Below are 12,156 nucleotides of genomic sequence, written 5' to 3'. Positions count from 1 at the left end.
CTATGTGCCTGCTTTGTTGGACAGCTATTCCTAATCCTGATTAGCAACAATGGAAGATTTCCGAAGGACCCCAGAATCCCAAGTCAGGTGAGCAGATGAGAAAGGGGAGGGAGGCTGTGATTCAGGAGCCTCCAGTGACAAGAGTCAACAGGAACAGGCAAGGGCAGGAGACAGGAGGTCAGCAGCAAACAGGGCAGATGGGAGATGCCGAATCTGTACCTGAGAACTTCTACAGGAGGATGCAGAGCATGGGGCTGCCAAGCCTCCCCTATACAGACACACTACTAAATGCCCTCCAGCAACATCCTGCAGTTGACAAGACAGGAATACCTGGCACCGCCAGGACATGGGGCCCACTCTCCCCAATTAGGGCCATGAATACGGAGAAAAAGATTTCATTTCTTGAGCTTCCCAGAGGCTATTGAAACTTAAACTGGAAAAAAGAGAGGAAACAGGGACCACTCTCTGGATTCTGGAAGGTGAAGTTCATATCTATCTGCCCTGCTCTAACATTAGTATGCAAAACAAGTGAACACAGTTAAAAACACAAATCAGACTTTTTTAATGACATATCTGCAGCCTTTTTTATGAAAATGAGAAAAATTGCATATATGTCGAGAAATGGATAATTTACAAAATCAGAAATCTTACATTAAGAACATGATAAGACAACACTCTTACACATTTAACATAAATTAATAGTGGCCAAGGTCAGCGATCAGGAACAAGCAAGGACACAAGTCAGGACGTTTCAGCAAGACAGCCAGGGACTCTAACAAAGACTGTAATGGCACTGGAATCTCTACAGAGAATACGCAAGCCTGCACTGATTTCCGAAGGTCCAGTGCTTTCACATTTTTTTACATCATTAAAAATTGAACCAGTAAGGATAACAATAAAGAGAGGACTGCCAGCTTCCTCTGGGCTTTCAGGGAAGGCCACGGGCAGGGCAGAGGCATGGGTTCCTGAGACTGAGCCTCTCCCACCTCCTTCAGAGTGAGACAGGCTGGGCGGGAGGGGCATTTTTCTGCAGCTAGAAAAAGCAACCTGACCAGCAGGGGCCTCACAGATAGCAGGCCACACCCAGCTTTCTGTAAAATAGCCCAAGGGAGATTTTAGACACCACTGCACTGCCCTTAACACCGGACCACTTCTTTGTCCCAAAATTAAGACCAGAACCAACTTTAGAGATTCAAGGATACGGGGCACATGGGGCTAGCAAACCTGCTCTGACCCCAGCCTGGGATCCCAGGCCCAGGCATCCTCAGGGTCTGGCCAGCTGCCCCACACCTTGGTTCCACAGCTGCAAAGGAAGAACAGCTCTGGGTTTCCTGCCATGTGCCCAGGAGCCACTCTGACCTCCCCCCAACCCTGCCCTGCCTCCTGGTCCAGTCCCATGAAGCACACAGCACAGAAACTACTTACCTGATGAGAAGAGGCCAGGTCAACTCAGATGAGCAACCTGCAAACGGAAATCATCCCTTCCCTCTGCATCCTGCAGCCTCTACTCAGTCTGTTACCATGGCAGCCAAGGAATAAATACGGACTCACTGCTCCTGCATCCAACACCTCCAAACCTGTCCAATCAGTCTCTTCTGTCCTCACCATCACCGTCACCATCACCCCTGACTCTGTTTCCTCCCTCTTCACCTCAGCAGTTATTCACAGATGTGGCATTGTCATGAAGTTGGAAGACATCTGGAACACGTTTGCCTCCGAAGAAAAACATGTAAGTGGTAACGAGGTCAGGAGGATGGAATCCTGGAAGCAGTATTCATCCATCCATGGCCACGTTTTCAACTCTGTGCTGTGTGCGCAACTTTTGTGTGAACCTGAAAGTTCACTCCAGAACAAAACATTTAAGAAGAAAATCTCTGGAGGCACCTGGATGGCTTAGTCGGTTGACCATGTGACTCTTGATTTCGGCTCAGGTCATGATCTCAGGGTTGTGAGATCGAGCCCTTCATCGGGCTCCACACTCAGCAGGGAGTGCTTTTCCCTCTCCTTCTGTTCCTCCCCTTACCCCCACGCGTTCTCTCCTTCTCTAAAATAAATAAAACCTTTAAAGAATAAGAAGAAAATCTCTGTATCCCCAGGGATCCGAGTCCCTGTCCTCGAGTATGCCATCTCACACACCTGAGAGACACTCAAGGAGTATTAGTTGAAAAACGCAACAATCCAGAGAGCACACGGGTTAAAAAGAAAAGATAGGGCAGTAAATCCCAGGTCCGGAGGAGGCAGGGGGTTGGTGGACCTGTGAAGGAAGACTCTTATGCAGGTTTCCAGGTGGAGGGGAAGGACCAAGAGCAGGAGAAGCTCACCATGGGGAGCCCCATGCCACCTGGGAGCCACAACCTGTGCACAACTGGGAGCCGCCTGCTCTTAACCTCTGTCACCAGCGGAGACAGTTACAGGAATACACATGCATGTTCTCCCTCACGGTGCCCCTCAAGCACACATTACCTACATGGATGTCTACAAACAGCTCTGCATGTTGACAGATGTCTCCCCAGAGCTTCTGGGTGTTGGGGTCTTTAGAGTAATAAGCTACTGCCCAGAGCCTCATACTCAAACTGGATGCTCAGCCCCGAAGGTGTTACGTAGGAGCAGATTCTACGTGTAGACATGAGCTTTAGGAAAACACAGGCTAAATCTATCTGGCAACTCACATCTTGTGCTATTCTTGTGTGCCTCTGTCAGAGACAAGTTAGAACAGCGAGAAATGGGAGGAGCAACTGTTTGTATTTTGCCACAACTGCCTCAGGATGCCAAGAACCAAGTGTGACATCTTCCTCTGCCTCTTGGTGGGCTCTGTTTTCAGCCAAGTTGTGAGTATGACTGCTCGAATCTTCTGCCACTATAGCTCTGGCTAGGTAGGAGAAGTGGCCTGTTCAAGGAATAGAGCCAACTTAGGAATATCTGATTCCATCCTGAAGCCTAAGACAGATAGAGTGGAAGCTCACTCAATCGAAACCCATGGCAGGGGATCCCTGGGTGGCGCAGTGGTTTGGCGCTTGCCTTTGGCCCAGGGCGCGATCCTGGAGACCTGGGATCGAATCCCACATCGGGCTCCCGGTGCATGGAGCCTGCTTCTCCCTCTGCCTATGTCTCTGCCTCTCTCTCTCTCTCTCTGTGACTATCATAAATAAATAAAAATTAAAAAAATAAAAAAAAAGAAACCCATGGCAGTTAACACACAAGGGAGTTTCTCCATTTCCATCCCTTCCCCTGAACCTCTTAAACTGTATGAACTACACAAAAGACAAAACCCAAGTAAGGTGGGACATATGTAAATTATGAGATCAATGGAAAAATAGTAATTTTATAGATACACCTCTATTCGATTAAACGTTACACAGTTGCATTTCCTTACACAAGCATCATATTTAAGCTCAGCAACACAGGAAAAGGTGCATGAGCCTAGACCGCTCTTAACCCTAGGATAAGCTGGCACCCCACACCACGGTGTCTGGTCCGTTAGATGGGATTACAAATTAAACAGACTGTTCATTCACAGGAACTGTTAATTTGTTTTTCACTGGCATGGGTGAGCAATATGTGGACTATCGTTCATCTGTGTTAAGTCAGGTCAAATCTGATAGGATTTCTTCACCTTCACACAATTATACCACATCAGAGTTGGGTATAAGCCAAATCCTACTTTTCCAGTGATTTCTATCACAAAATTGGTGTCCCCCCCCCCAAAAAAATGGTCCCATATTTCCACACAGAAGTCTCAACTTGGGAGCTGAACTTTGGAAAGTTCTGGTCTGCTAGGTGTACTCTTACACAAAACTCTGCAATGGTTTTAAATGCCAAGTTCTGCCTTCTACCATTAATCCTCTCTTCTTTGCTGGTCCCCACTTCACAAATTGACAGAAATTTTACCACCACATAGGGTTCTCAATCTACACAAGCTTCTTCCAGGATCTGGCTGAGCCACAGTTCCCAATTTAGCTTCTCGAGTCTGGGTGTTGACATTTCTCAACTGTTAAGTTGCAGTATAAGATTTCACCAGCAGGCGTTCTATCTTCATACAAGGTATGTTCTCAAAATTCCTTGCGTTTGAGGCTCCTGATTACACACTATGATCTGCTGAACACCTAAAGAAAACCCTGTATATTGTACATCTCAAGAACACAATGTAAATATAATATAAAAAATTTAGGGGCACCTGGTGGTTCAGTGGTTGAGCGTCTGCCTTTGGCTCAGGTCATGATCCTGGGGTCCTGGGATCAAGTTCCACATCAGGCTCCCCAAGGGGAGCCTGTTTCTCCCTTTGTCTATGTCTCTGCCTCTCTCTCTCTCTCTCTTGCTATCTCTCATAAATAAATAAATAAAATCTTTTAAAAATGTATATATATATAAAAACTTAAAAGACCATAAAGCCCAAGCCCCTACTATTATAAATAAGAACCAGCAGAGGCTCAGAAAGACTTCTGAACAAACTCTATAAAGCAAAAGACAGAAAGTAATTTGAACAACTGGCTGCTCTAAAAAACCCTTGACTATGGAAATACTCTGGGAGAAAAGAGAGTGGGAAATAATTTTTCTAGTTTTTAGTCAACAACAACCAAAGAGAGAGAGGGAAAAAAAACATTAAAATAATAAATGCAATGCAGATAAATCTACCTCAAGGAATTTATAATTATTAGAAATTAATACTAATGCCAGTCTCCTTTTAGAATAAACATTCTGGCACCTAAAGTAAAACGTAAGGCTGAATTGACTGTTACCCTTTCCTGCACCCTTCTCCCAGGGACTGGGGATCACCAGTAGACACACGGAACCAAGTTCACACTGGTGCAGTCACACTGTTGATACATCCAGAGATAGTGACTAAGAGCTGTGGCCCGCAGACCTTCGAGCCAACAATCAGCTCAGGAGAAAAATAATGGGTTTTGGCTCCCATGCCCAGCCCTAGGAAAATGGGTTTAAATGGGAACTCATAACTAAAAACTACAATCAGGTTCTGTAATTGGGTATGCAAGCATCTGATACAAGACATACATTTCTCTGGGAAGAGGGGGTCCCATAACCCTAAAAAGGTTAGGAGCCACAATGCCCTGAAAATCAAAACTGAGGGCAGGTCACTGTAATGAAGATGTTAAGTACAAACTGGTGTAACACTGCCCACTCTCTCCTCCTGTGCGGTGATGCAGTGTCAGAGTGATCCATTAAAATGGAGCAAAAGCCTGACATCTGATCCTGGAACAGCATGAGAAAGAGGTAGGGTTTGGTGCTGAAGTGAGAAAACCTGATCTAACAAAATAAGAGTAGTACAACGTTAACACTTGTGTTTACTCTGGATCATTACTGAAGATTTCCAGGAGCCGCGAAAACCTTCTACAACCAGAAAAGCAGCTGGACTCAAACTATAGTTTTTAGAAAGATAACTTCTGCTTTAGTCTGTGTTTCTTGGTCAGGAATGGTCACGCAATCCCTCTCCCTTCCGCCTTGTCCCCTCCTGGATCCTCCTCACTGCTACAGTGGCTTGCCTCCTGTCAGGCTGCCAGGGTTCCTATTCCAACAATTAAGCCACTAATTAGGAAATTTCCTGCAAGAGTACATCTACTGATGTCAAGAGAATGTCCCATGTTCTTCTGAAAAAGGACCACACCTGGACGGACCACGTTGTCAGGGTAACGACCTTCGCTACGTGCAAAGCTTGGACGGGGTTCCTCAGGCACATGCAGCAGCAGGTACAGTCCCACAAAAGGCCGGGCTGTGTTCCTACAATGGCAACTTGACTTCATGGTATGTCATTGAACATGGTTTTTAAACTAGAGCAAACACAAACATTTGCCCCAACTGTTAATATTTGAAAACATGAAATATTTCATGTTGCCACAATAACAGCAACTTTTCCAAGTAACACAGGGGATGGGGTGTTGACCCCCACCCAGTAGGAAACCTACATATCACTTTGACTCCCCTAAAACTTAGCTACCAATAGCCTATTGTTGATTAGAAGCCCTACTGACAGTCGATTAACACATATTATGTTATACATGTTACATGCTGTATTCTCAGAGCAGGAGGAAAGAAAACGTGATCAAGAGAATCCTAACAGTAAATACACTTACAATGCTGCACTGCACTCACTGAAAATGACTGTGTATGAGTGGACCCGTACCATTTAAACCCATGTTGTTCAAAGGTCAAATGTAATTCCAAATTATATTTAAATAGCAAGTGAGATATGGCATCTGGGTTTCAACTCAGGTTCATCTCACTCTTTCTGTTCAGTCAGGCCCCAGGCATCCAACCCATCAGGAATGATGGTGATCTTTGGCATGTACCTGAAACACTCTGTTCTATATATTTAAGCACAAAGCAAGAATTCTCAACCTTAGCCCTACTAACATTTTAGGTTGATAAATTCCCTGTTTGGGGCTTCCCTGTACATTGTAGGAAGGTTCATAGCATCCCCACTGCCAAAGATCAGGTATAGCAGCCTCGAAGCTAATTCTTGAGCAACTGAGGAAAAGGAAAGTAAGGAGCAGAGACACTCCCCAGTCTCAGCTCTGGAGGAAACTGTGACATTGACTCTGACTCGTCTCATTGCGGTTTGACCAGAAAAGAAAGAAAATGTTGGCCACACTCCCAAAACACAGAAAGGAGTAACCAGGTGTAATTCAAATGTTCATAACTTTACAGATGTTTTTACAGGGCACTTTCACCTAGAACTAATTAAAATTAATATAATACACAGCACAGGGATCCCTGGGTGGCGCAGCGGTTTGGCGCCTGCCTTTGGCCCAGGGCGCGATCCTGGAGACCCGGGATCGAATCCCACATCAGGCTCCCAGTGCATGAAGCCTGCTTCTCCCTCTGCCTATGTCTCTGCCTCTCTCTCTTTCTCTCTCTGTGGCTACCATTAAAAAAAAAAAAAAAAAAAAAAAAAAAACACAGCACACTTTGAAGACACAAAGAACTCAGCATTCTAAATTAGTAAATTAACTGTCAGTACAATTTAGTAAAATACATGCCAATATATACATGAATAACCCACAAAGAGCCTTCCACTTTCTTGGAAAACTTATACACAAAGCATCTTTTTGAATAAGATACGGTTTATAGCTTCTAAATTTCTATTGTAATCTTTCCCTTTCAGAAAAGCTCAGAGACTTTCTTAACTTAGGAACAAAGGCTGCTTATACCAAAACAGGCTGCTGATGAAGTCAGATACATTCAAATCATACTTCAGGGATATTTCTGTACAAAAACAGTGGACTAGAATTAGAATGCCTTTTAACCTAAAAAGCACAATGTTTAAGCATCTGTAATAAAATGTGAAGTGGAACATCTATGCCATCAATTTCCCTTCCTGTACTCTGTTAAACGTACATTTAAACTGTAACCAGCTACTCACCTGGATGACTTTATAGAAGTAGGCGTACTGCCGAGCCGTGTTCTTGTATTGGCTGAAGACATCATGGATAGCCTGTGTGGACTGAAGGTCCCGGACTTCATCCTCCTCAAAGTAGAGTGGAGTGTCATATTCGCTGGGGAGGGTCTGAATGTAGGGCTGCCAGAAAGAGTTAGGGTCGGCTCGCTCACACAGCAGGTGAAAGGCAAGTGTGATATTTCCCATAGCTTGAAGAATCCGGTCTTGAGAATATAAGGGCCCTGAATTAACCCAGAAGTTAACAGTGTCAGTTCCAGAAAGTGCCTTAAAAAGTATTCATTCGAAATATATATTAAAGTTACAGAAATAAGTGGAAAGCCTTGTAATACTTAAAGTAACATGGGCCTTTCTTCTAACATTCTACTATGTCAGATTACAGGCATAGAGACCAATGTGAATGGGGGGCGGTAAATATCTCACTAGTTTGAAAAAACATCCCTATATGGTCCTTAGCACCACAAAATATCATATTTTTATAATTTGCACTTTGCTTTGAACAGTCAGAAATTATTCTCACCCAACACTGAATTTTTAGCAGATTCAACAGTCATTAGTAATTTTCGTGGAACCCATAGAAATAATTCTTCTGCCTAGGAGGAAAAAGAATAATAAAATCATATATAATCATAAAAACACATATCACAATCTTCAATGCCTTCATCTATGGTCAGAAAGCGAATTTCATGTGTGATGAAATGCTGTTTAAGGCTGCACATCAGCACTTCATTTCTAACTATCAAATGTATTTTTAAACATAATTATTTGTGGTACACTTAGATGAGCACAAACAGGGTTTAAAATGCTGCTTCCAATAGAAAAACCAACCAGATATACCATATATATTGGAAAAACATTAAAAAATAGGACTTTCATCTTTAACTTGAAGCAAACATAGCAATTTAGGATGGAGCATGAAACTATTACTTCTTTGCTGCACTTATATTTTTAAGTTCTAAAAGCAAAGCAAAACAAAATTTCCATCTACAATAAAAACATGAACCTGTCGACATGAACTGCTCTTGCCATTGTATTTCTGAAGCTAGAGAATATTCCTTCCTCTACATGCTTGTCTTAAGGCACAACTGTTACCAGCAAAAGCACAAGCCCCTAAGACTAAATATATATTTAGGTTTACTGAATTTTTTTCCCCAAAGTTTTATCTCACTTTTTGCCAATATTTTCTTTTTGGTATGTGCTGTGTATGTTCCTATACTGCTTAAAACATGCACAGAGCAGCGCCTTTATTGTGGTTTGACATCATGGGTATAGCACGTCCAACCCGTCACAATGTCAACAATATGTGAATTTTTTTGTTTATCAATCACTCCTCAGTAAAGCTTAAAAAATGCACACAGTGAAGAGAGACCACAGCTAAGATATTTGGGGAAGCATCCGCACAAGTGATGCTTCTCCTCTGATACATGAGAACATGTGACATCCTGGTTACTCTTTCCTTCTCTCAATGTCTACCATTTGGATGCTGTCTATGTGCATCTCTTTCCCTACTACAGATGATAAACATGATGAAGGAAGAGACCTTGGGTTTCTTGGAAGGCTGGTAGAATAACGAACAAGGTACTATTCACATACTAGATGTTTAACAGGGATCTAATAAACCGGCATATGGTTTATCAACATATCAATGAAAGGTTAACTACAACTTGGCCAAATATGTTGCCTGCGGTTTGAGGGGGCCTGAATAAATAACATTCATTTCCTCCATCCAAGTTCTGAACCCACTAAGAGAGACACAAGACTACAACAGATGGTCACCCAAAATATCACCTACTGAATCCCAGAATTAGACAGACTCCTCCACCTAGTTACAGGCAGAACTGGAGCCCCACAGGCCTCCCCACGTGTGGCCTGCCCCTCTGTAAAGCACACAGTGGAAAGAGCACAATGGATGCATATGGGCAACCGGCTCCCATCAAGAAACAGGCGAAGACCAGTTCCTTCTCTGTGAATCATCAAACAGGTTAAGTTACACCTCCTCTCTAAGAGAAGCATGAGTGAGGGGTGGAAAGAGGCCAGGAATGTCAGGGTGCTGCTGCTTCCTTCATCTGGAAGGACCCAGGGCAGAGAAAAGGCATTTATCCTTTAGCAGATATGTGTTACTCCTCTTTCCCTTTCAGCTCTGGTGGTATGGTGTCAGTAGGGGGCACTGCCAACCACTCAGTTACCCCCTCCAGAACCAGTAAGCACCCTTGACACTGCCCATCCTCCACCCCAATCTACCCACCTCCACATCCCCTTTATCACAGGTCCTGTGCGCTCCTCCTCCTAACCACCTGAGCCCACATCCTTCTCTTGAAGTCTCAAAATCCTTTGAGGCATGTTCTGTGGTCTCCTAACAGAGGCTCAGAACATGAACTGACTTGTCTCAGGTCACTGGTTAGCAGCACAGCTCCCATGGGAGGACCGACCCGAAGGAGCTGCCTAGAACCCTTAGCAAGGCTCTTTGGGCCCCAGGTCAGCCAAGAGAGTACACGAGTACACAGCAGGAAGTGGAATGCTGGCTGTGCACTGCCTGTTTGCCCACGAGGTCAGAATAAGCCCAGACACCTGTCTCCATGTCCTGTGCTCGCCCCACAGCACAATCCAAGCACACTGAGGGCCCCCGCACCAAGCGATCAAAACTCACCTTGATGTCTCTCGTCGCTCTCAAACCAAAGCCCTCTTCTTTGAAGTTGACCATTTCAAAACCCTCAACAGAGGCTCCATTTTCAGAGGCCCACTTCATTAGGTCAGGAAAGTAATCTTCTCTTTTTCCATCAAAAGTAACAGACAGACCTGTTTCAATCCACGTGTTAGAAAACAAGTGCTACGTTTAGGAACTGTATTGTTTCTACTGTTCTTGGAAACTATAAAAACACACACTGAAAACAGTGATAATGTTCCAACCGTGAAATCAAAACTCATCGCTAGAGACAGATGGTAACTAGACTTACAGGGGCGACCATTTTGTAATGTATGTAATATCGACTCCCTGTGTTGCGCATCTGAAACTAATACGATATTGTATGTCACTTAAGCTTTAATTTTAAAATTTTTTAAAAAGAAAAGCTTAAAAAATAAAGTGGTTTAAGAATTGTTTAAATAATTTGGAAAGAGGGCAGCCCGGGTGGCTCAGCGGTTTAGCGCCGCCTTCAGTCCAGGGTGTGATCCTGGAGAACCGGGATCGAGTCCCACGTCGGGCTCCCTGCATGGAGCCTGCTTCTCCCTCTGCCTCTCTCTCTCTCTCTCTCTCTCTCTTTGTGTGTCTCTCATGAATAAATAAAATCTTTTTAAAAATAATAATAAATAATTTGAAAAGAACTGAAATCATATAATGTTCTCCGATTACAATAATCAAATTAGAAATCAAAAAAAAATCTTGAAAATTCCCAAATATTTGAAAATTAAACAAAACACTTCTATTTTTTGCTTTTTTAAATTTTAATTTATTTATTCATGAGAGACAGAGAGAGAGAGGCAGAGACATAGGCAGAGGGAGAAGCAGGCTCCCTCTGGGGAGCCTGATGCAGGACTCGACCCTGGATCTGGGATCATGCCCTGAGCCCAAGGCAGACGCTCAACCGCTGAGCCACCTAGGTGTCCCTGTTTGCTGTTTTTTGTTTTGAAATTTAACAAAGCACTTCTAAATAACCCATGGGCAAATGAAGAAATATAAGGAAAGAAAAACAAAGCGACAAAAAAACAAAAACAAATCACCAGTCACAGTACAAATCCACAGTGATAGAAAAGGTGAACCACAACCTTAAATCCCTGTCAGTTACAGAGAAGAATTTGTTGACCCCAGGACGTAGGATTACTGACTGGTGGGCTCTGTGAGGTGATGAAGGAGAAAGGAGAGAGCTTCACCAGCTCACGCATAGCAGCACACCCCCCACCCCAAATTAAGTCTAGCGGGCCATGTCTCGTAGGCAGCTTTGCTTTAACAAAATACCCAGGAAACAGAAATCACTAGTTGACAGGTACACAGGAGTTGTGTGTAAGGAGGAGCACTACAGGCCCAAGTGTAAGAGCACAACTGGACAGCTCTGCAACCAAATTCTGTTGAACAGTTTGAATGAGTTGGATCATATGTAACTACAAATAAAATAAAATACAATACTGTGTTTTTAAAAATTCAAATGCTATGAGGTACCTGGGTGGCTCAAGTCAGCTAAGCGTCTGACTCTTGGTTTTGGCTCAGTTCATGATCCCAGGGTTATGAGACTGAGCCCCACGTTGGGCTCCACATTCAGCAGGGAGTCTGCTGGAGATGCTCCCTCTCACTCTGTCCCTTCCCACACTTGCACACACGTGTACACATGATCTCTCTAAAATAATAAATAAATCCTTAAAAATTCAAGTGCTCTGATTTTTAAAATACCACTTGCTACCACTGATATTTATGGAGTTATACATGAACTAGAGAAATAGTTCCAGTCAAAACAAACTCCCAACGAGGGATAGAAGCATGGGGTTTCAGCTACATCTGCAACATTGATTTCTTAAAAAACAAGTAATGAAAACAAAATAAGGAAGGGACAGGGATAAGACCAGCAGGTGGGAAAGATGGGAGAACTTGACCAGTGGGACTGATTCGGTTTAGGTAGGAGAGTCTTAGGATGGAGAACTTGACCAGTGGGACTGATTCGGTTTGGGTAGGAGAGTCTTAGGCGTTGTATTCTTTTTTGGACTTTTCAGCATGTTTGAAATATTCAGAGAGATGAAAAGCCATGTAGAGGAAAAACCAA

At 43.6% G+C, this 12,156-nt stretch overlaps 1 protein-coding gene across 2 annotated transcripts in view; it reads right to left on the bottom strand.

The window, feature by feature from the left end:
- SETD3 (SET domain containing 3, actin histidine methyltransferase) overlaps positions 1 to 12,156 on the bottom strand; it is a 79,704-nt gene that overhangs the window by 49,880 nt on the left and 17,668 nt on the right. For both annotated transcript variants that reach the window (XM_041758512.1, XM_041758513.1), the window contains exons 4-6: positions 10,056 to 10,204; positions 7,929 to 8,001; positions 7,376 to 7,632 (exon numbers count right to left, since the gene is read on the bottom strand). In XM_041758512.1, coding sequence (XP_041614446.1) covers positions 7,376 to 7,632; positions 7,929 to 8,001; positions 10,056 to 10,204 — 479 coding nt within the window. The remainder of the gene's footprint in view (positions 1 to 7,375; positions 7,633 to 7,928; positions 8,002 to 10,055; positions 10,205 to 12,156) is intronic.

Source organism: Vulpes lagopus, chromosome 6 (genome assembly GCF_018345385.1).
Source record: "Vulpes lagopus strain Blue_001 chromosome 6, ASM1834538v1, whole genome shotgun sequence".
Classification (NCBI taxonomy): domain Eukaryota; kingdom Metazoa; phylum Chordata; class Mammalia; order Carnivora; family Canidae; genus Vulpes; species Vulpes lagopus.
Note: the sequence above shows the minus strand (reverse complement) of the source record. Positions and strands in the feature narration are given on the sequence as shown.